Here is a 25,393-nt window from a genome sequence, read left to right as displayed (position 1 = left end):
TAATAAAGCAATTGATCAGCCTTCTGCAATCATGGAGTCAATGCTAATTATTCCCCAGCTGGGGGCCAGTGGCGACATATGCCTAACTCACCACAGGCACTCCTGGGAAGGGATCTACTTGAACAATTAAATGAGATAATCTGATTTTAAAAAAGGGGAGATTGCTCTGGAGGTAGATGCTCAGAAATACATTCAAATAATGAGTTTACTTTTAGTTGATGTTCCCACAGAAGGAAAAATTGGTGAAGACATCATAGCCCAAGTGCATAGCCCACACCCCAGAGTGTGGGCCACTGAGAAGCCAGGAAGAGCTAAAAATGCATCACTGGTAGAGGTAAAGCTAAAGAGGGACAATGACCAGTAAGAATAAAACAATATCCTTTAAAGAAAGAAGATAGAGAAAAAAATCCAGCCAGTAATAGAAAAATTTTTGCAATTAGACTTGTTAAGAGAATGTGAATCTGATTTCAACATCCCCATATGACTGGTCCAGAAACCTGATGGAACGTATAGAGTGGTCCAAGATTTAAAAGCTGTCAATAAAATAGAGGATTTATACCCCATAGTAGCAAATCCATATACTTTTTTAACAGTATTAACACCAGAACTAACTTGGTTTACTGTTTTAGATTTGAAGGATGTTTTCTTTTGCCTCCCTCTTCATGAAACCAGCCAAAAGATATTTGCCTTTGAATGGGAAAATCATAAAGTAGATGAAGAACAACTCACCTGGACTGTACTGCCTCAAGGATTCAAAAATTCCCCCGCCATATTCGGCAATCATCTTGCCAAGGATGTTGAATCTTGGGAAACCCCATCCGAGAAGGGGAGATTGCTAAAATACGTAGATGACATCCTGATTGCCACTGAGACAGAAGACTTGGCTTGGATGATGAGTCTCTTAAACTTTTCAGGGCTCCAAGAGTACCAAGTGTCTAAGAAGAAAGCCCAGGTAGTGCAGCGAGAAGTCATTTATTCGGGCTATAAGATTAGTGCTGGGCAAAGGACCTTCGGACAAGTCCAGAAGGAGGCTATATGCCAAACACCAAAGCCACAGACTGTAAAAGACCTGAAAACTTTTCTCAGGATGACTGGGTGGTATCGCCTCTGGATCTGTAATTATGGACTACTTGTTAAGCCCCTGTATGCACTAATCAACACTGAGAAGAAGTATCTTCAATGCGATAAACAAGCCACACAGGCCTTTGAACAATTGAAAAAGACCCTGATGTCAGCTCCAGCTCTGGGGCTCCCTGATGTGAATAAGCCTTTCTTTTTGTTTTCTCTTGAGAAACAGGGAATCACCCTAGGAATACTGGCACAAGATCTGGGTCCATACCGTAGGGCAGTCACCTACATTTCTAAGCAACTAGGCATGACTGCAAAAGGATGGCCAGGGTACTTGCATGCGGTAGCAGCCATGGTACTCTGTTGCAGCATTTCTGAGAGAGAGGGCATGATTTATGTTTGGAATGAGATTTGAGCTACTCCAGTCTAGACCTCAGATCTGGGCCTTGTGAGGCCTTCTCAGCCTGTGACGCAGTTAGAAATTATGTTACGGTGTGATGGGAAGCACGGCTGTCTGGGTGTGAAGTAGCATACATTTAGAGTGTGAGGTTTAGGCCACCTTAAGACAAAGACAAAAAATGTTAGCTTGGCAATGAGAGAGCCTTTGTAAACTGTAAACTATGTTGAAGTGTATATAAACTGCCATCTTCTCACTAATAAATGGAGAATGTTGCATTAACCATATTGGTTCGATGTGCGTTCTGTCCTGTCCAGCTTTCCAGCTTTCCTGTTTTATGAGTACCCTGGTTTCAGTACTCACCATCCAGGAAGCACTAAAATTCACCTTGGGACAGAAAATGACTGTGTTGGTGTCCTATACAGCATCTGCAGTATTAGAAGTGAAGAGCAGGCACTAGCTTTCTCCACAGAGATTCCTGAAGTACCAAGCCATAATGGTAGAACAGGATGATGTGGAGATTGAAACAGAGTAACATTTAACAGGGTAGAAAATCCATCTGGATTTAGGTGAAGTGTACTTCATAGTGGCTTGCTAACATGAGTGAAATATGCTGTTTAGTCTGTTAACTCTGCTGTGCTTGTAAAACTGTCCCAGCCGAGGAGAAAAGAATGCAATCTCCAAGGTGAAGAGATAAGAGGGGCCCCTTGAACTCTAAAACTAAGAAAAGAAGAAGTCTGCAAAAAGGGACAAAGGGATTAGAGAGTTCTCTGTACAAAGGGCCAACTGTAAATTGTAACTCGAAATCAACCAAATGAATATGCATGAACCTATTGTGAGATTCTATGTATATTTAAATTAGTACGGGATAATAAAAAGGATAGGGAATCCCCAAGGGGTGTGCATGGCCTTTGAAGGGAAATCCCTGCTGCAAGGGAAATCTCGGTGTGCATCCAGCGCTGAAATAAAAATACCGTTCCCTACAAATCTTTATTGAAATTGTGGGATTTTGATTTTTCATCCGCGTGTCAAGATTGTGGTCAATAATATTGTCAATCCAGCTTCTTTCCTCAGTGGAAACACAGGGGAACCAGTGCACCCTGACTGCCTGAAAACCATCAAAGCAACGTACTCAAGCTGCCTGGATCTGAAGGATACTCCTATAGAAGATGCGGAGAACTGGTTCACGGATGGAAGCAGCTATGTCCTAAATGGCAAAAGGCATGCAGGATATGCCATCACCACTTGCCATGAGGTAATAGTCAGAGCCATTGCCTGTTAATACCTCTGCACAAAAGGCAGAGATAATCGCCTTGATCTGAGCCTTAGAATTGGCCCAAGGAAAGAACGTGAACATATATATGGATTCAAAGTACGCTTTTGGAGTCATGCATGCCCATGGAGCAATCTGGAAGGAAAGGGGGCTATTGAACTCCCAAGTGAAATACATTAGACATGCAGAAGAAATTCTGAAGTTGTTAGAGGCAGTACGGCTCCCAAAGAAAATAGCAATCATGCACATCAGAGCACATCAAAAAGCAAACTCAGAATTAGAGAAAGGAAATGAGCTGGTTGACAGAGAGGCAAAATAAGCAGCAAGGACAGAGATAAAAATGGAAAGAGCTTTCATTCCAGACAGAAAAATTTCCCTTGAGGATAAGCCAAATTATAACAAAGAGGATCTGAAGCTAATTACAGACTTAGAGGGGACATACAATGAAGAAGGGTAGGCCTACACTCTAGAAGCAAGGGTAATCATACCTAGCCATTTAATATGGTCTATAGCAAGGGAAAAGCAGAGGAAGAAGCATTGGGGAGCAGAGGCCCTGTATAAGCACTTGACTCAGGACATCATAGCTAGAAATTTTTACACTACAGTAAGGCAGGTAACCCGACAGTGTGATCTCTGCCTCCAGACTAATCCTAAAAACACTCCAAAACCAGAAATGGGCCAAATTGAGAGAGGAAATGGACCCGGTCAACAATAGCAAATTGATTTTTTGAAACTCACAAGAAAAGGGGGGTTTAGTTATTTACTGGCGTTAACTGATACTTTTTCAGGATGGCCCAAGGCTTTTCCCACTAGAATCGCGAAAGCTCGGGAGGTGGTCATGGTATTAATCAAAGAAATAGTACCAGGATTTGGGGTTCCGGCAGTCATTTCCTCAGACAGAGGACCCCATTTTATTTCAAAGGTGGTACAACAGGTTAGCAACACTTTGGGTATAGATTGGCAATTACATACCCCATATCGTCCCCAATCAAGTGGACAAGTAGAAAAGATGAACCATCTGATCAAGCAGCAAATTGTGAAATTAAGACAAGAGGTCAGTCTGCCTTGGCATCAGTCTCTTCCTTTAGCTCTCTTATGCATACAAACTAAGCCAAGAGCAAAGGAAAGACTGAGTCCCTTTAAGATCCTATATGGGCGACCCTATGAGATGCAGAAAGGAACATCAGCACAAGTGAAGGAAGAAACCATAACAGAATATATGATAGCCCTGAGGAAACAACTCAATAATATTAAGAAACATGTATTGGGAACCCGGTGTAGGGGATTAGATGGGCCAGTACATAATGAGCAACCTGGAGATTATGTCTATGTAAAGTCTCTTGCAGAAAAGACTTTGGAACCACAGTGGGAAGGAACCATATCAAGTGCTCCTCACCTCCTTCACCCCAATCAAGATCAGAGAGCAAGCTGCATGGATACATCACACTAGGATCAAAAAGGCTTTACAGTCACCATGGAGAATCAAGCAAGTACAACCTGGAAAGCTGTGTCTGTAGAAATCACAGACATAGCTGTCACAGATGTCAATGCAAGACCACCTGTGTATAATGTAACTGGCATGTATGTTTGTCATGGGAAAGCTTATGACTTTAACTCTCATGAGTCTCTGTGGCAGGTGTTACAAATCACAAATTCAACTACTTGGGCGGAGAAATGTGTCAGGATGCAAGGTAAAGTTTGTTCAGGATGGAATACACCAAGGACCCATAAAACCCATTCAAATTGGTACTGAATGCTGTGACAAATGCTTAACCAACTGTTCTGAATCCAGAATTGGATCCGATTGTAGTATCAGGATGCAAAAATACAGAATTCAAGGTTGATTATAATATAACCCAAATTTGTATTACATCAAATAAACTAGAACAACTCCACAAACCCTGACACCAAGAGAAACCATAGTCACCCAGGCCACATCCATTAACCCCAAAAGAAACAATTCAACCTTTAATCACTGAAATAGGACCTTATGCTATTAAAAAGACAGGGATCCAAAGGCTATTGCTCAATCCAGAGTAGTCCCTAAAGCGAGTAGAGATGGCAATGCAAGTAAATGCTTCTGCTATTTGGTCAGAGTATACTCCATCCCTCAAAACTTCTTTAATGGAATGAGCCACTTGGCCGCAAAAGCTTGCACCTTATACAGTCAAACGGAAAACAGATCTTACAGGAATATTGAGACAGGACTGGGGGCCTTGAACACAGTAGATTCAGAGGTATTAATGAATAAATTGACTGCAACCAATAATGATATAGTTAAATTGCAACAACCCTTACAATCACCTTTATTAGCATTAGGTACTAGCCAGTGGAAATTGTCCAAGATATTAAGAGAGTGGGAAACCATAAAAGAATGAGATCACAAATTGATAACCAATGCTCTGGGAACAGCTAGTAAAAACATCTCTTTAGCCCTTGGTTGCATATAAGCACAATTATGGATGCAATCAGTGGCTGCCTCAATTATTAGGGAAGGTGGAGAAGGTACCTTCCCCACTAAGACTCGCAAAATTATTTGGGACAATGCTTCTGACTTAGAGAGAACTCCAGTCCTGGTAGGTTTTAGTCAATTTCACCTATGACCCTGTAACAAGTGTAGTGACTGCTTTTGTTTTAACTATACACAACGCACCAGTGAGTATGATTCACCCAATAGTCGCCTTAAGATTAAACCACAAAGGAGCTGTGCTACATCCTTCTGAACATAGAACATGGGCATGAGAAACTGAAGGGAAGTGTCAGACTATTAATACAGAGTAATGTGCCATGAGAAAACGACTAAGGTTCATATGTAAGGAAAATGTAAATGATGACCAAGATATTTGCCTAAACACAGAACAAAGGATTTGTCACTTTGAAATTCATTCAATCAACCAGACAACTTTGCTTGTGTATATAGGTCAGAGTTGTGTATGTCTCAGAACAGCATGCTCCACTATAGTGGTGGATAGACTCCCTGTGAATGACACACAATCTAATTTGTGTATTTTTAACTTTATCGAAATTGAAGGATGTGATTTTTCCTATCAGGCACCTGTTATATCACATCAACATATAAAGGCAAAGTTGACTACTGTGCAAGACATATCGTCTATGCCCATAGGGATGAATCTTACTTTGGTCAAACAGTTATTAAAATACAAAGACCTTAAAGAAATTCTTAAAGAAATTAAAAACATAGGGAGGAAGACCTTGATAACAATACACCATGACACAGAGACAATAACGAGTCTTTAGAAGGATAAGGGAAGATACATCTCACCACTGGTGGGATGTACTCTTTAGATGGTCCCCTACTGCAACACAGTTTCTAAACTAACTGGCACATACCATAGTAATTTTGTTAATTCTACTTGGATTAAGTTTTGCTTTGTCTTTGGTTATGATTTTTTAGAATTAAAAATTGTCAAAAAGAATGGCCACAATGTCTATTGTATTATCTAATCAACTAGTCAAAAATAGACATAGAAAATATAAGTAATTTTAGAAGCAAAAGAAATTGCATTACTTAAAAGAAATGGGAGGAGTTGATATGGGAAACATATACGTTTATGAAAATTTAGAGTTTTAGAAGCAAAACATATTTAGACAGGTAGAGGGAAACAGAAAACTGTAGCTTATTTAGCAAGTTTTCAAAAGTACAGAACACAGATTGTAACAGGAATGTAACTTGTTAGGTAGAAACAATTTGTAACAGAACACATAGGAATTTAGTTGCTAGGTAAATGTGGTTACTGACAACTGGTCAGAGAAGAGAGTAAGATAAACTTTCCTATGCAGTGCCCTGGGAAGTTTTGGGAAAGCTCAGAGAAAGAATTAAAACAATCTTTGCAGCTGGTCTTTTGAACATGTTGCTTACTTGTAAGAGGTGCAAGAAGGGTGGTGTGTCAAATTAGCCAATAGTGTGAGGGATATTGATTGAGGACCAATCAGGTCCACTTGTATCATAACTGTCTACAAAAGTGTGTGGTTTTTAATAAACTCGGTTTTTTTCACCATGAAGAAAATGGAGTCCCACATGATTTATTCCAATAGGTAAAAGCCATAAAAATAAAATGTATATTGTCTAAGCTCAGTAAAGCAAGACTTAGGTATTGTTCAAACCCATAAAGCAGAACCCAAACCAGCAAGAACCAGGCTCCTGGTTTTGGCCAGGACACATTGACCTAGGAGTTGGCCAAACCTCCACGGCACATGCCCAGAAACGAAGGTCAAGTAGCGAACACCTGAGGAAGACTTCTTACTTCATTGAAAGACCCCTGCCCACAAGCCCCAGAAGGCATGGCACCACAGAAGACTAATTATAATATGAAGTGCAAGGAAGCAGAGAATGGGCGGGGAATGGTTGGAAAGGGAGGTGTGGGCTTGAGGGATCAATGTGTACTTAAACCTGAAACCTGTCTTGACCAGGTATGCATGTATGGTGGAAATATCTCCCATGCGTCCCAGCTGGAATAAAACATACCTGCTTTGCAATCTTCATTGTCAAGTCCTAATTCTGCAACTCACTGACCTACTAAAATTTGCTTGTACATTTCAGAATAAAAAGCCACAATTTGGGGAATCTTTTCTGAACAAATGCTCAAGTCAGATTACTGTGCAGCACTTGTTCAAATTGATTTTCCCAACCTCATTGTTCTTCTGCCAATTTTTAAGCATATGCAGCAAGATGCGAACTTACTCCAGCTCTCGATTGTTCTGTTGTATCCTGCTGGTCAGCTTCAAATAATGCAGCATGACAGAAGCCAAAGAAAGTTTTTCATTATGAGACTACAGCATTTTATACAGTAAATTTTAATTTTCCACCAATCAGCACTGCAACTCAAGAGTAAGTAAACAAAAACAAGTAGTAAACAAGACATGGGAAGTTACCTTTATTAAATTAGCAGGTATAGATTGCATAGATTACAAGCAGGATTAAATCAGTAGGGAGCCTATTAACTAGCTATTTGTGTTCAAAGTTGCAGCAGTAAAAGAACTGCAGTATGTTGTTTATCCTAAACATTATTTGTAAGCTAACTGCCTGAGCAACACAACCAGGAAGGGTTTTTTTCTGTAAAGTTGCTCTGGTTGTCACAAAACATTCACATCAGTAAAAACAGCACTCAAGTGTTTTGTTACAGTACCAAGAAAACGAAATTGGCTAACTTCTACAAAAGAAAAATATAATGAGGAGAGGAATCTTTGTTACATTGAATAGCTGGCCTGATGTAAAGGCAAATTACCACAATAAATCAGGGAATAGTTTAGAATTGACTGAAGCCAACTAAAGTCTTGATTTAATTACTGGCGGGAAAATAAGTACTATTTATGAGATAATTTGGGACTCATTATTGACAACAAAGCACAGTCAACATTTTTCTTGAGTGACTAATATGTCTTCTTAATGGCAGCATGAAGAGCCAGCTACAGATATTATTCTAACCAGTTAGAGCTTTATACCAGGATTCACTGAGCAGGTAAGTCACTAAAGTAATCACAAGTAGCTCTTTTTTATTTGCTAAAAACTCAGCAGTCCTAGCATCAGTTATTAACCTGAAAAACAATAAATGGCATATAAAAATCAAGCAAGCTTTAACACTTATTTTTGATTCTGATTCTTCCTGCTTACTATTAAGACAATCCTAATGAGGAGCAATATTAACTTAAACTTGCACAAATTCCAACATTTTTTCACCCATAAACTTGCTTTTCACATCACTGATACTCCAATGGGAACCTTAAATTTACTCCCTAAACAAATAATACAGCTTATACCACTGAGGTGAAGAAATTGCATTATCCTACACCTTACAAAAAATCATCTAAATCTATAGACTGAAAAATGACAGCAAATTAAAAACTTGTAAGGTTACTTGAGAAAAAGCAGCAGAGCCAAAGCCAGAATCCACATCCTCTGAGCCTTTATCCAGTGCTCCAGTTAGTATACAATATAGTCCCAAAAATTCAATGTTTTTTTCCTCCTGCCTTGAGAGACAAGCTCCTTTGAACTATACGGAATTTTGCTACTGGCTAAGTATCTTGTACATTTATATTTTTACATGTTGATCTACCTCAAAAGACATGCCGATACTTTCTGCTTGACACAGCAACTCTAACAAATTATGCGGTTAAGTTACATGGCTTCCTGAATTGTGCAAGCTTCAAACTGGTAGCCTTAAGTATCTTTAATACTCTAAGACTTCCTTTTTCAGGGTGACATCATTATAAGATGCTGTAACCTAAACTATGTCTACACTAAAGCTTAACCTTAGTTATAGCAATTCGGCCCTCATCACCAGCTGTGCAAGAAACCAAGTTATCAGCTATATTTTAGTATTTATAATTAAAACTCAATTACACTTGAACACAATCGCTATTCTTAACTTCAATCAACACTGTTAGAAGGCTAGAAAACTTAAATCTTAAAATTAATCTTCTAAAGAATGACTGATTTGCAAGGCCCTAACTGCTGTAATACACAGTGTCTGGGCAGTGCCCTACTGATGCACATACATTCTTCTGTATACAGATATCAAAATTATTTGGGTCGAAAAGGACCTTAAGCCCATCTAGCCTGAACCCCCCCACCATGGGCAGGGACACCTTCCACTAGACCAGGTTGCTCAAAGCCCCGTCCGACTTGGCCTTGAACACTTCCAGGGAAGGTGCAGACACAACTTCTCTGGACAACCTGTGCCAGTGCCTCACCACCCTCACAGTTAAGAATTTCTTCCCAATATCTAATCTAACCCTGCCCTCTATCAATTTGAAGCCATTCCCCCTTCTCCTATCACTCCATGTCCTTGACCAAAGTCCCTCTCCAGCTCTCTTGTAGCCCCTTTTGGTACTGGAAAGTTGTTATAATGTCTCCCCAGAGAGAGGGAGATATATCAGAATATATCAGAAGGGTCCTGCTGCTAATCAGCCATTCAAGCAGGAAGTTTTGGTAGAAAAAAAATATGCTATTAGAAATCCTGCATCCTGCACTACATATGAAATACACTGAAACTATGAAACAAATAGGAGAAGGCAAACCATTTAACTTTAGGCTATAATGTGGAAGTTATGTAGAAATGGTTAAGGGAACAACAATATTTAACTTCTTAGCTTATTCTGCTTTAACCATTCACTGCACTCTGTTACACATCCATGATGGCTCCTCTCAATGAACAAGGACCTCAAGACTGTTGACCAGTTCACAAAAAATTTTACTAAAAAATGCTTTTTACTAAGAAATTACTGTTTTCACAAAAGGCTTCAAAAAAGCAATTTTTTTTTCAAGTCATTTTCTGAAGATAAGCACCAGACATCATACAGTTATCCAACTCCTTCCCTGAATAAACATTTCAAAAAAATAACCAGTCGGGAATACTACTGACAGAAAAGGTGATATTTCCATGTGGTTAGTTTGTCTGAACAGACTTTTTTTTTTCACCAGCTCAAAAGAATTTGAGAAATTTGTGAGTGACCACAAGTTCTCATTTTTAAGTTTAATTTGGTAATGAAACATTAACTAAATTGATTTCTAAGATAGTTTTTTAGTTAAAAGAAATGCATAAGAGTAGTTTGCAAACAGATGCAGGGAATCTCACAGCCTTCAGTGGCCACTCCAGGTGCCAATATCCAAACCTGACCACCGATTGGTTTGACCCCAACTTCCTGAGAAAATTCTCTTCCATGTCAAACCACAACACAAACTATTCTAAAAGCCACATTAGCTTGACACCTCTGCCCTACTGGTGATCAAAAGCATCCCTAAAATTAGGTTATTGCATGCAGCTATGTGATCACTTTCCTGACAAATATTCCCAAGGAATTAAAGAAAACATGCTAACAAGTAGCACAGGTTATATTCAAGAAAAACTGTGCCCTTTACACCTAAATTAGAAATCATTTTTTATTCAGTTATGAGAAGAAAAGGCCTCAAAATGTCATAATTTTAAAAGATTTTTTTGTTCTGAAACAGCAATTCCAAGCCAGTTATCCCATCTTTGCCTAGTTTACCTCTGCTGTTAACTCCTTTGTAGACACTGTGATCAGCACTAAAGTTCCATGTATGGAGGCTCATATTAACTAATAAAGAGAGTGAGCCTTCAGAAAGCAATTTTAACATGTACCTTAAGCTATGCCTAGGCTGCTTATCTTATACTCAGTGCCAACTCACTGCAGGGAATGAAAAAAGGGCTGCAGGACAAGCAAGCAAAAGAATAACAGTACATTAGAGAAATTAATCATTTCTTTAGAGATTTTTGACCATGTAAAATGGTCTTGCTTTCACATGTTTGATGAACTTTCACCAGATTCTGCAGTTTTAGTAGCAATACTTCATATAAAATAAATCCCTAATACAGTCATCACATTATACAAATGTTTGCATGGAAGCAGAACTCAACTTGTGGTATGGATGTACTCAGTTACACCTCAGGAAGGATACAGTCAGTTCTGCATTAGGTTTCAGACGTATGCTCTAGAGAAACACAGGACATCACTAAGGAGTCTAAACTCAATACTTTCCCTTTTCAGTTTTAAAAACATAGCAGCTACAACATTCCAAGTCAACATTATCCCAAACCTGCTATCATGGTTTGACACTGGCACAATGCCAGTGCCCCCATGAAAATGCAGTCTCTCAATTGAATGCTGTGAAATGCAATCGAGAACAGAGCAAAGTAGGCCCAAGCTTAATAACAAGAAAAAAACTTTATTAAGCTACTACTACTATACTACTATAGAAGGAAAAAGAAAGGAAAAAAAAAAACCCACACAAAAAATCAAAGTGAAAACCTTCCAAAGCATTCCTCCTCCCACCACCCACCTCCAACAAACCACAGTGAGACAAAACCTGGACCCCAATCAGGTTTCCACCCTCCAGACAATTGATTCTCAGTCCATTGAGGGAGAGAGGAGCCCCTCCTGTGCCACAGACCCCCCCAAGAAACACAGCTGCCACATCCTGTGCTTCCATGTCACCACATGGCACCGCCCAGAGAAAAAAAGTTTGCCAATTGTGACCCTTTCCTTTCCATGCACAGTGCTCTCACCACCACTGCATGGATGGACAGACTGCTTTTAGGATTTTTCCTTTCAAGGATGCCCTGCCAAGAGGGGAAAAACAACAGTCCAGTTTTTCATTTTTGGGATCACAGTCCCCCCCCATTTTCCCCTGGGGCCGAGGGTCCAAGAACAGAGATCTTCTTCTCTTCTTCCTCTCTGAAGACAGGGGGCACCACCACAAACCCCCTAACTTTTCTCTGTTTGCTCCACTTCTGTCTTTTCCCAGATGAAGCAGGTCTCTTTGGCTCAACGGCATCCTCCTAAAATACAGTCTCTCTTGGAGGAGAAGATCAGTTCAGTCTGTGGCTACCAAGAAAAAGTCCAGCCCAAAAAAAGCCACTCCATCATCTCCTCCCACCTAGAATTTCTCTTTCTAACTTCCCAGTGTCCAAGCTGTCTCTCTTCCTCTCTTTCAAACCAAGGAGGAGAAAAATTTCACAAAGCTTTCATTTCTCAAGGAAGGGTTAAAAGTCCCGACTCCAAAGAATGGCTCACTGCCCAGGCTCCGGCTCCCACACGCGGCTGGGCACCTTGCGGCCCCCCGCTCTTCTCCTTCCCCGCGGTGAATGAACTGCTGACAGAACTGCTGCTGTCTCTTTCTCTCGGGGGGGGGGGGGGGGGAACAGAGACATCCCAGATTTCTCCACCCTTCCATCTGCAGGGGGGTTCCAGTCCCTTTCACCCTTCGGCCTCAGTCAGGCCATGGGCCTTCCCCTCCCCCACCCAGCCACGGGCCGGGCAGGGGAGTGTCCTGCACTGCAGGCTGGCCGGAACCAGAGAGAGTTCTCTTGGGAATTCTGTTTTTAAACCCTCTGTGTTCTCAGAGGCATGTCCACCTTCAATTGGTCAATGTCCAAATTGACCTCTTCCTTCCGGAAAAATTCTGTTTCCGTGTCAAACCACGACACTTGCCCCAACTAAACTCTTATTAGTTGTACATTATCAGGAATTTTACAAAAGCAAGTGCATTTAGCAAGTCTATTTAAAAGAAGCAAGAAGAAGGCATGAAGCATATCTATACTCTTTTAACGACAGAAAAGCCACACAGCTGATCACACCAAAATACTGAGATTATGAAACTAGTTGTTTCCCTGCTTTGGATTCCAATACTCTGTACTGTCATCACTGAAAGAACTTTTTAAATAATGAAGATAAACTATGAATATGCCATTTGACTATTCACTATGTGGCATGATTTGGTTTGTTAAAGGCTCGGATTTTAGCTACCACTAATTACAAAGTATTTATGGACAGGGCTTTGAGCAACCTTGCTTAGTTAGTGAAGGTATCCCTGCCCATGGCAGGGAGGTTCAAACTAGGTGATCTTTAAGGTCCCTTCCAACTCAAACCATTCTATGATTCTGTGATTCTATTTCAACAGAGCAATCCATGATAATAAGGAAGAAACTGCTCCATTAGAAGACTCATATAAATGGTGAACTCACATGCCAACATTTAGTTTCAAGATATTCAGGGATTATGTGATTAAAATCCCACTGGCTTGCTGGGAGGATTCTGCAAGATAACTACAAATTACTTAGAGGGCTAGTGTCAAAAGGACCTCTGTACTTATTTAGCCTCTGCTCTAGATTACTGACCCACTTATGAAGAGCTAAGCATCCCTGCTGTGCAATACCAACACCCACTCCATCTGTTTGCTTCTGCTTTCTCAGAACCTCTATTAGTCTGCATAGGAAGTTCTGTTAATTACAACATGAGCAGCTTTTGCATAGCACACACAGTAACAGCCTCACTCAGTATGTAGTCTTCTTGACAAACAGCATAGCGATCCTAATTCAACAGGATTATCAATGACATACAGTAATATATAATATGCAGATTTCTGAAGAGGCAATTTAATACATCCTTTGTCCAAGCTGCTTTCAGTTTTGAGAAAAGCTTGTATGTGTTTAGTTGCTTTAGGTTTCAATGATGAAACAGTATACTAAAGTACTGTATCAAACTCTCTGGAAATCTCCAAGTGGACGAGAAATTTGTGAAACCACAAATGAAACTTCGAGGAAATAATGCAACAGTGGGAAACAGAAACATCCCACATTTGTCAATATCTACACTGAGTATTAGTAAGTAAATCTAAAGGAAGTTTAAAAAACCCACACAAAACCAAACACAAAAACCTTCCTCAAGCAAAACAAGGTTTGAAAAGTTAGCCCAGCTGCCACATCAGAACTACGTCACAGCATCTTGGCACCTCAAACTTTCTGTTGACTAGGAAGGAAAAAAGTTCCAAATTCAGCATTTTATTATTTATCCCGGCTGATCTGCAGATTGTTAAGACATTCATTAAATAGATCTCTGTTGGAGTGTGTTTTAAGTTTCCCCCCAGTTATGGTTACTCCCTGTCCCCCTCTTCTTGTAAAATGGTCCAGCCTTCCTTCTCCTCCCTCCTCTGTCTGCCTGTCATTCCTCCCTCCACCCAGTTCATTGTATTCCTGCTGAGTTATTCCCCCCCAGCCACACCCCGGAGCCTGCTTGTCTCTCAGAGACCTCTCCCTTCCACCTAGAAAGTTCCATCCAGGGCTTTGAGTGATAGGCTGGTCTCTGGGATCCCCTCCCTCCCTCCTACCTCATTGGAAGTTTCCCCTGCGTCTCACCCCTGTTACCACCCCCAGGTGTTATCCCATTGGTTGGCTGCTGTTTCCTCCCCTTGTTACCACCCCCCTTTAAGAAAGCAGGGCAGACGGTGCCCGTGGCCTTTTGGAGCTTATCTTCTTCGAGCCAATAAACTCAGAACTCTGATACCCCCAGAAGGATGGCTCCTTGCTTTTGTCAGAGCTGCTCTGCGTGTCTTTCAGTCTGGTGGCTTCGACTTCCCACAGGCCACACCTCGTGCCCACAGCGGCACATGAGAGTTGCCTTTGCTGCCACAGTGCTACAGGTTCTGACCTAGCCGAGACTTGGTAACTTAGCACCAGCCTTAGTGGCTCCGCGGTAGAATTCCCGCCTGCCATGCCGGCAGCCTGGGTTCGAATCCCGGCCAAGGCACTACTGATAGCGAGACTTGGGAAGGCGCAGTGACAGATTTCAATCAGCTGTGTCGTTTACTTACTAAATCCAAGAACAAGAATCTCCAGAAGTCATTATAGTACTGCGTTGATATTTGTTATTTCCTGGGAACCCAGACTCCTGCTATCAAAGTGAAATAATATCAACAATCCAAAACCTAACTATGAAACTCAAGAAATCTGACAACCCTGAAATAATCTCACCCCTCAATACCAAAGCCATTTCTTAGTTTAAAATTAAACCTCGTACAATTGCCAACATCACTTCAAGAGCTCTCTAGCTACTAGCTTACTCCTAAGGCAGTTAAGAAAAGTAAAACCTAGGTCCGGTACTTGTTACAGCTTACTGTAGGATAGGAGAACAGTAAATCACAGCCCAGCAAGAACTGCTGGTCACAACATGGAGGCTATACCAAGTATCATAGAGCTTTGTATTCAGTTTTAAAGAATTATTTAGTATGTCACACAAAAGGTCATGCAAGCAGAAGGACATACCCAATGTAGACTAGGAAAACAGTGATATATTAGCATACTGTTTAAATCCTCTAGAAAAATTAGACAACTGTTCTTTTGAAATACGAATATTTACTGCCCCAGCACCCATGCAGGAGAGCTCTAGAAGATACATACACATTTTATATCAAGTGAATCTCTATATGGGATATTTAGCTTCTGTCATATGAAACACCTTGCAATTAAAGCATTTTGTCTTTATCATGGTAAAGACTTGCTAAATACATAGTCATCTTATGTCAAGTCAAGAAATACATACCCCTACAGGTTCCAATCTTAGTCTACTGATATACACCAAGACAAGAAAGAGCTAATGTTTTACTTCTGATTGTTTTCCAGCCAGCAAAAGGAAGAAAGCAGAAAGGAAACCCAGAGAATTTTGGAACTGCTCTAGGGAAGAAAATATAAGCAGAGGGCAGCGTTAGAAACAAAAGGTGGATAGAAAAGAGAAAACACAATTAGTCATTTATTCAGAGCATACTCATGATTTTCCCAAACATCTGTGTCAAATCTAAAAGAACACTAGAACCATTATAAGAGCTATAATACATTTGATATATGGAAATCATTAGTGACACCAGTCAAACCTAGTTTGTGCTATGATTAATACAAAGTTTAAAAGTAGTTGGGATGAACGTGCTAATACAGAAATTAGGGTCATAAACCAGATGCACTTTCTCTCCCCTAAAAATTATTTTAAGTGTCAAGGCGCTAAATGCCCAAAATATTCCCATGTCACCAGATCCTCTTTTTCATAGAAAAGCACACCTGTGAAGTGATTTGATACTTGTGTTGCACACAATGAGCTTGCACAGGCACCTTAGTGGTATTTCTGTACAACATGAATGGAAAACTGACCACATTATACTTACAAACATAACCCTTGCCCCTCGCACAGCAGTTGCTATGAATTAAGTTGAGAAAGACAAAGTGGTATAATGCAAGTTATTTACCTAAATTTATATACATATCAAGAGTGGAAGAACAGTTCTAGAAATATTTCAAGTTATTCAATAAAAAAGCATTTACATTAACCAATAACAAAGAATTAACACAGTCTTCAGACAGTGTGCCTCCAAAGACAAAACTTCAAAAGGGAGAATGGATACAGCTTGTACAATTTAACTGAAACTACCAGACACAACAAAAAATAAATAGATGACTGAAGTGTTGACCAAGGAAAAACTAGTCTTATTTTTAAAATGAAAGTTCAAGTATGCTCCTCTGATTATAGATAGGGTTATTAAATAAAACCATAAGGCAGTGCTACAAACTAAGAACTGTGCTAGGTACCACCAGAACACACAGAATTTGAATCTAAGTAGCAATGAAAATTGAAACAAAGATATTATTAGAAATTGTAATTTTACAAAGCATGCGATTCAGTTATGAGCAAGCACTATATAAAACCAAAATAGGTTTTAGAGACTTTGTAAATAATCAAAGCATGCAACTGATTTTTTTAGTCATTTGTTCAGCTAGCCTAAACATCCATTTACTTATTTCCTAAGTGGTTGTAACAATTTTAAACACGACAGCACTTACCTTGGAATTGTCACACATTTTGTACTGCAATTCTGAGTGGTAATTGCCTTCTCAAGCTCATCCAGCTGTCCTGTTTTCTTTAGCTTCTTGACCAAGCTTTTCACTGCTTTTTCACACCACTTTTCATCTTGACCATTCTGCTCACTACCAGCAGCCCCTCCAGAGCCACCAGCAGATTTTTTCCACCCCAGAAGTCTCTTCACAACTGGTGGAGTGAATGGCAATATGGATGACATGGCTTTCACCAGACAGAACACTCAGCAAGCAATAAATTAAAGAGATTCCCGTCTGATCCCTAAAAACACAAACCAAAACAGACACATTAGCACTGACGTTTCACATGAAACAAATACCTTGCTTTGGACTTTTTATTACCAAATGCCATAGGACCCTGCATCCCAGAATAAGTCAGATAAGTCTGAATAAAGGTTAGGTACTTCACCAATAAAATTCAAATGCAAGTTTGCTGCAGACTCTTCAGCAGTTAGCACCTACTAAGGTTACTGTTGGATTAGACATTTAATTTTTCCTCAAGTCTTTCCTGGCTAAATCCAGAAAAAAAACCAAGTTAACTTTAGTCTAGTTTTGCACCTAGGCTGGCTGGATCTATTAATTTATTAAAATGTTCTGCAAGTGATATGCACATTCTGCCCATCTCCAAATTAATTTAGTAAGCAAAATTGTGTTTGAAATGTCATTTAGTCATGACAGCTTGACAGAAGTCTTCCAACAGCCAGCCGTTTCACAAGCCTTATCTCCTTGTTTGTCATGCTTTAAATAACTACCAATTTTTGGTACACTGGGGACACCAATTTGAAATTCACCTATAAATCTGGTAATAAGCTTATTCCCATCTTTCAATCTAGAGTTCAATGGCTTACAGATAATTAATCTTCTCAACTGGCAATGCTCAAAATCATCAAGTCTTCCAAAATTTATTAAAGGATAGTTAAAATCTTAGTTTGCAGATACATGGGTAGTAGAACTGTCCATTTTCAATTTTGATAGCCTTTCAGTATCAACTACCTGATCAGGATGTTTATATGAAATGAAATATTAGAAGATATGCTGAAAGTTGGGCTATGCTTAACATTCACTACAACTTGCACTTCAAGTAATTTAAAAGAAAAATTATAGCCATTTAGAAAAAAAATCTTGGTTTTGGAGCTTCTATGACACTAGTTTTATGTATTAAAATATAAGCCCCAAACCAACCACATTATTTCAGGCAGACAGCTGTTAGAAATTGCTCAAGTACATAATGCTCTTATGGATAGAAGTATGGCATTGAAGTCAAAAACAATCTTATTTCCAGGCAACAAACTCCAGAAAGTTCCCTTATTTCCAAGCTGTATAAATTAGTTCAGTCAGCTGAAAAAAAAACTTGTTTTAGGTAAAACTTAACACTAGATTCAGTCTACTCAATTTGAGCTCTCAAGGCAGCTTACATGTCTCTACATCCTGTACAGGTACATTCCTCACTTCTATCCAGAATACACCAACTTAATCTTACTGAAGTTTCCCATCTGCAAAACAGCATGGTTGATTAGGGATACTTCAGGCTACAATATTTATGGCTAATTTATGCCTTGCCACATCTTTGCAGTTTCACTGAGAACCAAATCAACAGATACTATATTATATTCTACAAGTAACTTTAAATCGTAACTTTTCAACTTCTGCAAAACAGAACATTTAGTTGGCATGACATTTCAGTTTCAACTAAATTATACCTCCATAAACCAGCTTCTGAGAGCACCTCAAAACACAGGTGAAGCAAGAAATGTAGCTTTCTCGGATCTGGGAGACAGAGGTTCCAATTAACAGGGTCTCAAGATTTACACTGGGAACTCTATGCAAGTCATTCAAAATAATCTATAATAATCTATCCTAAATAAGTGAATCATAGAAATTTTAAAATTAAACACTGACTAGGACACTCAAGGTACAGTTTCATAGGGAGGCAAGCCAACCCAACAGCCTTCTGCCACAGGAAGCACAGCCCTCCTTTATTTCCCTGTGGCACCACCACCACTACCACCTCTGCATCTGTGCTAATACTTATCCACAAAGACTCAGCTAGATAACCAAGTAAAAACTGATTCATTTAGGGGTGGCTTTTGTTTTCTTTTTTGCTGAGTTAGTTTTCTTTCAGGTTAACAAGTTGCAGCAGCTCACACAGAGTACTGTAAGTACTCCAGCTGATGTCAGGGCAGTTACAGGAGTATGTATGGAGGACTCCAGTCCCAGCCTTCAGCAGCCATTGTAGCATTGACTGCTTTGCTGAAAATGCAAATCTGGGCATGTACTTTTAACTTAGATAATTTATTTTGGTGGCAAAGCCAAATAGGCAGTCTTACACTCCCTTTTTCGCATGTTCTGAACTGTTCACAAGCCTCGAAGTGAAACATGTTAGTCCTCTAATGCAGTACATGGAGTAACTCCAGAGATGAAACAGGAAGCTTGAATGGCCTCTGTTTTAACAAACTCTCACACTATGTTTCTGAAACAGGGAATAGCAGTCACTCTGAGTGTTATAAAAAGACTTCAATATTTGAGCAAGGCCAACATTAGATGCTTCAGAGGCATATGCAAGAAATTGTAAAATACCAAATTGAAGACGATAACCTCTTTTGCTTTAAGGATCCCATTTTAAATACTAGCAACTGATGGTGTAATACTTGAACATTAAATTCAGTGTCGAAAGGTGTGGGCAACCAAGTACCACTATCACTGCTTATCCACACACCATTTCTTCTTCCCATCTATGGAGCTCACTGAGATATAATATACGTATTTCCTGTTTAGCTTCAAATTTTTTACCTTTCATTGCCCCAGAATACTCCTTTGACTGTCAGTCTTATAAAACACACACTTCAGTACAGTCTCATTTACCACCAAGGTAAATTGCCTGTTCTCCCAGGCCCTCTAAACATTCTCAATGCTTTTATCCAATTTTTCAGCTTTACAATACTCCTTGTGATGAGGTGTCCAATTTTGAAATATTCTCTCTTAAGACTGATCTATGTATCATTTTCTGTATTCCCTGTTTTTTTTTTTTTAACCAAGATTTGCCTTTATGCTTCAAATGCATATTTGAATAATTTAAGCCTTGCAGCAGGAAAGAATTTAGAAGTCCCATACATTTCAGTTTTTCTGTATATTTGAACTCTCACACTATTTTGACATATTCAGAGGGGAAAAAAATATAAATCATTCTTTTCCCACTTCCAAAAGACTCTAAGCTCAGACCTAACTAATTGGAAATTTCCAGATACGATACTTAGTTTAAACCAGTTCCCTTATAGATGTGTACTCACCCAGCTTCTCTAGAAGCTCTCAGTGTTTGATCTGCTACCCCAGTGAAAAGTAGCTTTAAAAAAATATAAACCACAAACGGATACACTTAAAGAGCCCTTTATTACAATGACAGCTTAGCAGCTATAAAAAAAAAAAAGACACAAAAAAGCCCACAACTTACACCACAGCTGCAGACTAAGTTTGGGAGGTTTAAACTAGCTTCTCCTTTCTAGCTATTGTTTTGCCATGTCAGGGATTTGCCAGGAGTATCAAAAAGAATTTCACTAAGTTATTCTAGTAGTGGCCCTGTATCTTTCAAAGGGTAAGCAGAGAAAACATGACACAAGTAGGACAGGACTTCATTCATCTTAATACTTCAGCCAGTTGTGATGACTACTCACAGGAGAGCAGCACTCTGCTCCAAGCCTAGAAGAGACAGTGCAAAGTGCAAGGCATGGTTAGGTTGAATTATGAGCAATTTAGATAAATGCAAATTATGCAAGGAAAAAGAAGTAATAAAGAAATTAATAAAAAATACCTTACTCTGCCAGGAGTGGTACATCCAGCCTAGCACTCCATTTCCAAAGGTGGCAAAAGGACATGCTACTCAAGGAAAGCACAAGAACCTGGCTCTTTTCTGAGCCTGTTCTCATAATTCTTCAGCATCTTAAACTGTTACAGCAGTGAATTAAAAACTACATGCCTACCCATTCCCTTTAGCAGACATTTATGGACCTCCTGCCCAAAAATTCATCTAACCACTTTTTGAACCTGTCTCCACCACCTTGTGGCAGACTGCACCAGAATTTAACTGCTCACTGTTTAAAGAACTACTTTTAGCTATTTTCTTTATCATCTTAGTTTCAAAAAGTGCCTCTTGCTCTACTGTTGCAAAATGTGGAATATGTAAAATTTTCTTAAGAAGGAATGTTCTTTGATCTTTATATACTTTCAAGCCTAATCAACGAGAAGGGAGATTTAATCCATGAAACAGAGAGCAGCTAACAAGCTCTAAGTGATGTCCAGGTGTTACAAACTACTTCTTGGTAGAATTGCCTTGTTAAGGTTTAGAGCTCCACATGTTTCAATGATCTCAGGGGGAAGTTAACAAAGCTTGGCAAGAAAGATGCACCACTGATAGTGGACACAAAGAATGCAGACTTTACAGGCCACAAGGACGTTTGGCAGACCTCCCAAGATAGAGAAACTAATAAAGCAAACTCAGCAACTGTGCTGAATCAGCTCCAACTGGGTAAAAGGTAATTCTGGCAGGAGGAGATCACAACCACAGACTTACAAACTACTGACCCAAGAAACCCACTGACTCAAGAGAAAGACTAAGCATGCAAAATAATTAGCATTAGAAGCAAGGGAATCATTAACCAATAGAAGATAGAATATTAATTAATAAGAGAACTATGTAACTTGCAGCCAATGAACACTAATTCCTTTGTTTGCTAAAATGTATAAATAGTAAAAAGTTTTAATACTTGGTCTGCTTGATTTGTGGAATACCACTGAGCACCCAGGCTTGTGCAACTCTGAAATAAATAATCAATGTCTCTCTCGAGTGTGTAATTATTGGCTTGTTGCATGCCAGGTAATGAATCTGATTTTTGAGGACAACACTATCACTGCAAGCTTTGCTGAAGACCTGTTTTTATTCATCTTGCCTGCAAGCTTCATGATTCTGTACATTTTAATCACATCCCTCCCTCAAATGGAGGGCTATCATCAGCCTTTTGTCACAAAGAAAGTATCTGAACACAGCTCATACAGTTTGGGATGCTCCTCTGGAGAGATGCCAAGCCTGAAAGCTTTACTACTTCAATTAAATTACAAATACTCAAATACATTGCCTAAGGACTGACCTAAAGACCACAGAAAAATTGTATCAGTCTATGGTTATCTTCTCACTTATCTTTTTTGTCATATTATCCTAAAGCTCTCAACATTATAATTTAAATAAAAAGTACAAAGACAGAAATCTATACCTCATGAGGGACTGGACATAGAAGGCAGAGTGCATATGTGATGCTGAATATCTGGCAAAAACACAAATAAAAATGAGGAGCCCTACACCTGTGCTGGGTTCTAAATATCTACCCAGTCTCAGACACTATATCTATGGTAACAGGTTTAGGAGTCACTGTTTCAGCTTATTTTTGACCAGTAAATCCCATTTCAATTAATCAACTAACTTTTCCCTTCAAATTGATACAGTAATATAGGTTTTGATCTTTGTTCCTAAAGAATCATCCTCTTATACACTGGCACTGTTGATATGAGCCTCTTGCTAAACACATCCTTCTAGTTCTTTTGCCTTGTACATTTTCTTCATTCACCAAAAAAAAAAAAAAAAAAAATGCTTTTTCCCCAAACACACCCAGAAAACAATCTTTGCCAACAATGCAAGAAACATTTCCACATTGCTAAATTGGCTGCAAATTAAATACATGCTAAATATGCAATATCCCCTCTTCCTTGCCATGTTTTTTGTGATTTCCTTGTAGTCTACCACCAACCATCTCAAAAAAAATGAGCACACATTTGCAGCCTTTGCTTCTAAGTATTTCAAGTGTGCTTCACAATCATTTATTCTTTTTACTTCCTCTTTTTTTTGCTCACTCTCTTCTACTGAGGCCCAACACCACAGCCCAAATCTGATTTTTAATTCCCATGTACTCTTTTCAATTTCTACTACAAGACCCCAACATACAGGGACTCTGAGTAACTGCAGAGAGATTTTTAAGATCCCTTCCTGAGCTCAACTATAGGTGAACTATTAGTATCAAGGCAGCAGTGCAATATATAGCAGAAAACTTCCACTATTTTATCCCTTTCCACATTCTCTGGATTGTGCCTTAAAACTGCAGTATTGAATACTCAAGGTGCACTCACTGTTGCCCAGAGAGGTACAAGAGTTTCTTTAGATTGATGGAATACATGCTGTTATTCCAAATAGATTAATACTGGAAAAGCTACAAACTGCCTAGCTCTGGTGATATTTATTTAATCTCTGTCCCCATAGTATCTCTGCTTCTTGACACACGCATTTCTATAGTGTGTCAGTGTCATAGTTGGCAGCTTCTAAAGTCACAGCTTGAGTCATGTCTGCTATTTATTCCATTCTGCTGTGGTCCTCTGGAACAAGTATTAAGCCCATTATCCCAGCAATAACTAAGCATAAAATACTAAGTAAACCCTAAAGACAGCATGCTATCAGACTAACATCTTCAAGAGAAATTTTCCTTTCCTGAGTAACTGGAACATACTATAAACATACTGGTGCTACCAAAAGTATCAAGTGCTTTCTGGCTAATTTATTCTAAAACCTTATGCAACATATTTCATATCAGTCTGCTTATTCTTCTTAAACTTGAAAACAAAGAAATCTGATCTCTCTTAGTTTTACTAGAAACATTCTGTCTTAGAGGAATTTCATTTGCAAGAGCTGTTCTGGAATAAAGAGTACATAAATTAAGCTCCTAAGGAAAGAAGGTCAAGGAAAATAATTAGTGGTATTTGAGAGAGAGTCTACAAGCTCATTTCCTCAATTTTAGTCCCATTTCTGAGATTTTTTTAAGGCGATTTTTTTTCATTACTCTTGGAATTTGGACAAGATTATCAATTTCACCAATTGCACAATGTTTCAGATCTTTCAGAAGACAAGGGTATATCCACCCTTTCCCTTCACATATGCCCAAGTGATATTACTGGTTTCACAATAAAGTGACATTAATTGAAGCATAGTCTATTTAAGGCAGAATCAAGACCTTAGGTTAAACAATAGTGGGAGTTGAAGTTTTAAAAGGCATTGTTTACGCAGTACTTGCATGTCTCCAATATGAAGTCAAAGTCATTAAGATTCAGAAAGACAATAAAACAAATATTTCATCTTGCATCGAACAGAAGAAAAAAATAATTTTTTGTCTGCTTCTCGATCCTTCAGGCTGTGTTAGTCCATCCAAGGAGACAGTTTATTCTCTGTGGAATCTGAGAAAGTTCTCTGTGTTAATGATCTCAGCTTGCAGGAAACCTGAATTTTGCATAAACTTCAAATTAAAATCAAAGCCAGTTTTTTCCCTTTCAGATAGAATACACTCTAGTTAAATTACATAGTATAACAGACAAGAGAAGACATTTCACTTCTATTGCAGCCACAATCCCTCCAAAAACTGTCTTTTGCAATTCCATAAGGGCTAATTCTTTCTCTATAAATGAATATTAGACACCTGGTTTTGTCATACTGGAGAAGCTCAGGCCTACTGCCACATACATACTTTTCTGAAAAACAACCACACAAGAAAATGAGATGGTGCTCATCTTCTCTCCTCATATTTCAGTCATAGCAGGACAGATTTGAGTATTCCCTTACTAGGTTTTGGGTGTTAGGGTTTTAGTTTTTTTTGCTTTGGAGGAAAGGGAATGCAGCCCTACTGAGCAATGCCCTCAAATCTAACTCCCAGTTCAGCTTTTCAGCCAATTAGCCCAGCAGTGGGGAGTGGCTCTGAAGAGCTCTCTCCCAAGGGGATCCGTCTGGTCAGCTCACAGCCCTAGGTTCCAAGGAGTAAAAAGCCATGGTCCTGGTTGAGCTTTGACATGAGTCAATGAGGCAGGCTACTTGTGATCCGGGGGGACAGGAGCAACAAAAATTCTTGCTCTGGGTCAGCTTTAGAATGAGAATTTCAAACATGCCTACAGAGACTCAACATACTCAATTTTTAAGTATACTATGCTCTAGTATTGCAATGCATCTTGAAACTCTGCATAACTGTAGTACCTTTAGCTCACTGAAAACAGAAAATTGCACTCTATGTAACACATTCATTCATGGTATACTAAAATTGCATGCAACTGGAGACACAAGAAAGATGTTAATTTTACTAACCTTTGATGAAAATACTAATAGGATTGAGGTATTTCAGCAACTCCCCTAGAATGAGGAAATTAGGAAAATTACAACTGCGGTGAGCCAATTCACCTGTTTCTGCAAAGCAGTAAACTTCTTCCACTTAGTGTTATGAACAGTCTAGCAGTATTGCTCCTTAAAACTAGAAGGCCATAATAGCCCCACAAAAGCACCAAAGAAGCACTCCAAACCACAGCAGTTTAAGCCCCTACCTCATTAATTTTGACTAAAATTTTTCATGTGTAACAAAGTGTCAATTTCATTATTTTAGTAAATACTCCTGGGCTAAATTTGACAGGCAT

General features: G+C 39.2%; 1 protein-coding gene across 4 annotated transcripts in view; it reads right to left on the bottom strand.

The window, feature by feature from the left end:
• LOC116806871 (mothers against decapentaplegic homolog 2) overlaps positions 1-25,393 on the bottom strand; it is a 129,747-nt gene that overhangs the window by 101,131 nt on the left and 3,223 nt on the right. For 3 of the 4 annotated variants that reach the window (XM_032744668.3, XM_072922986.1, XM_032744671.3), the window contains exon 2: positions 16,880-17,174. In XM_032744668.3, the coding sequence (XP_032600559.1) occupies positions 16,880-17,115 (236 nt within the window). In that variant the 5' untranslated portion in view covers positions 17,116-17,174. Of the gene's footprint in view, positions 1-16,879; positions 17,175-25,070; positions 25,116-25,393 lie in introns of all 4 variants that reach the window. The other variant, XM_032744669.3, reaches the window with a different exon arrangement.

The sequence above is a fragment of the Taeniopygia guttata genome, chromosome W (genome assembly GCF_048771995.1).
Source record: "Taeniopygia guttata chromosome W, bTaeGut7.mat, whole genome shotgun sequence".
Classification (NCBI taxonomy): domain Eukaryota; kingdom Metazoa; phylum Chordata; class Aves; order Passeriformes; family Estrildidae; genus Taeniopygia; species Taeniopygia guttata.
The sequence above is the reverse complement of the archived record's forward strand: the minus strand, read 5'-3'. Positions and strand labels throughout refer to the sequence as shown.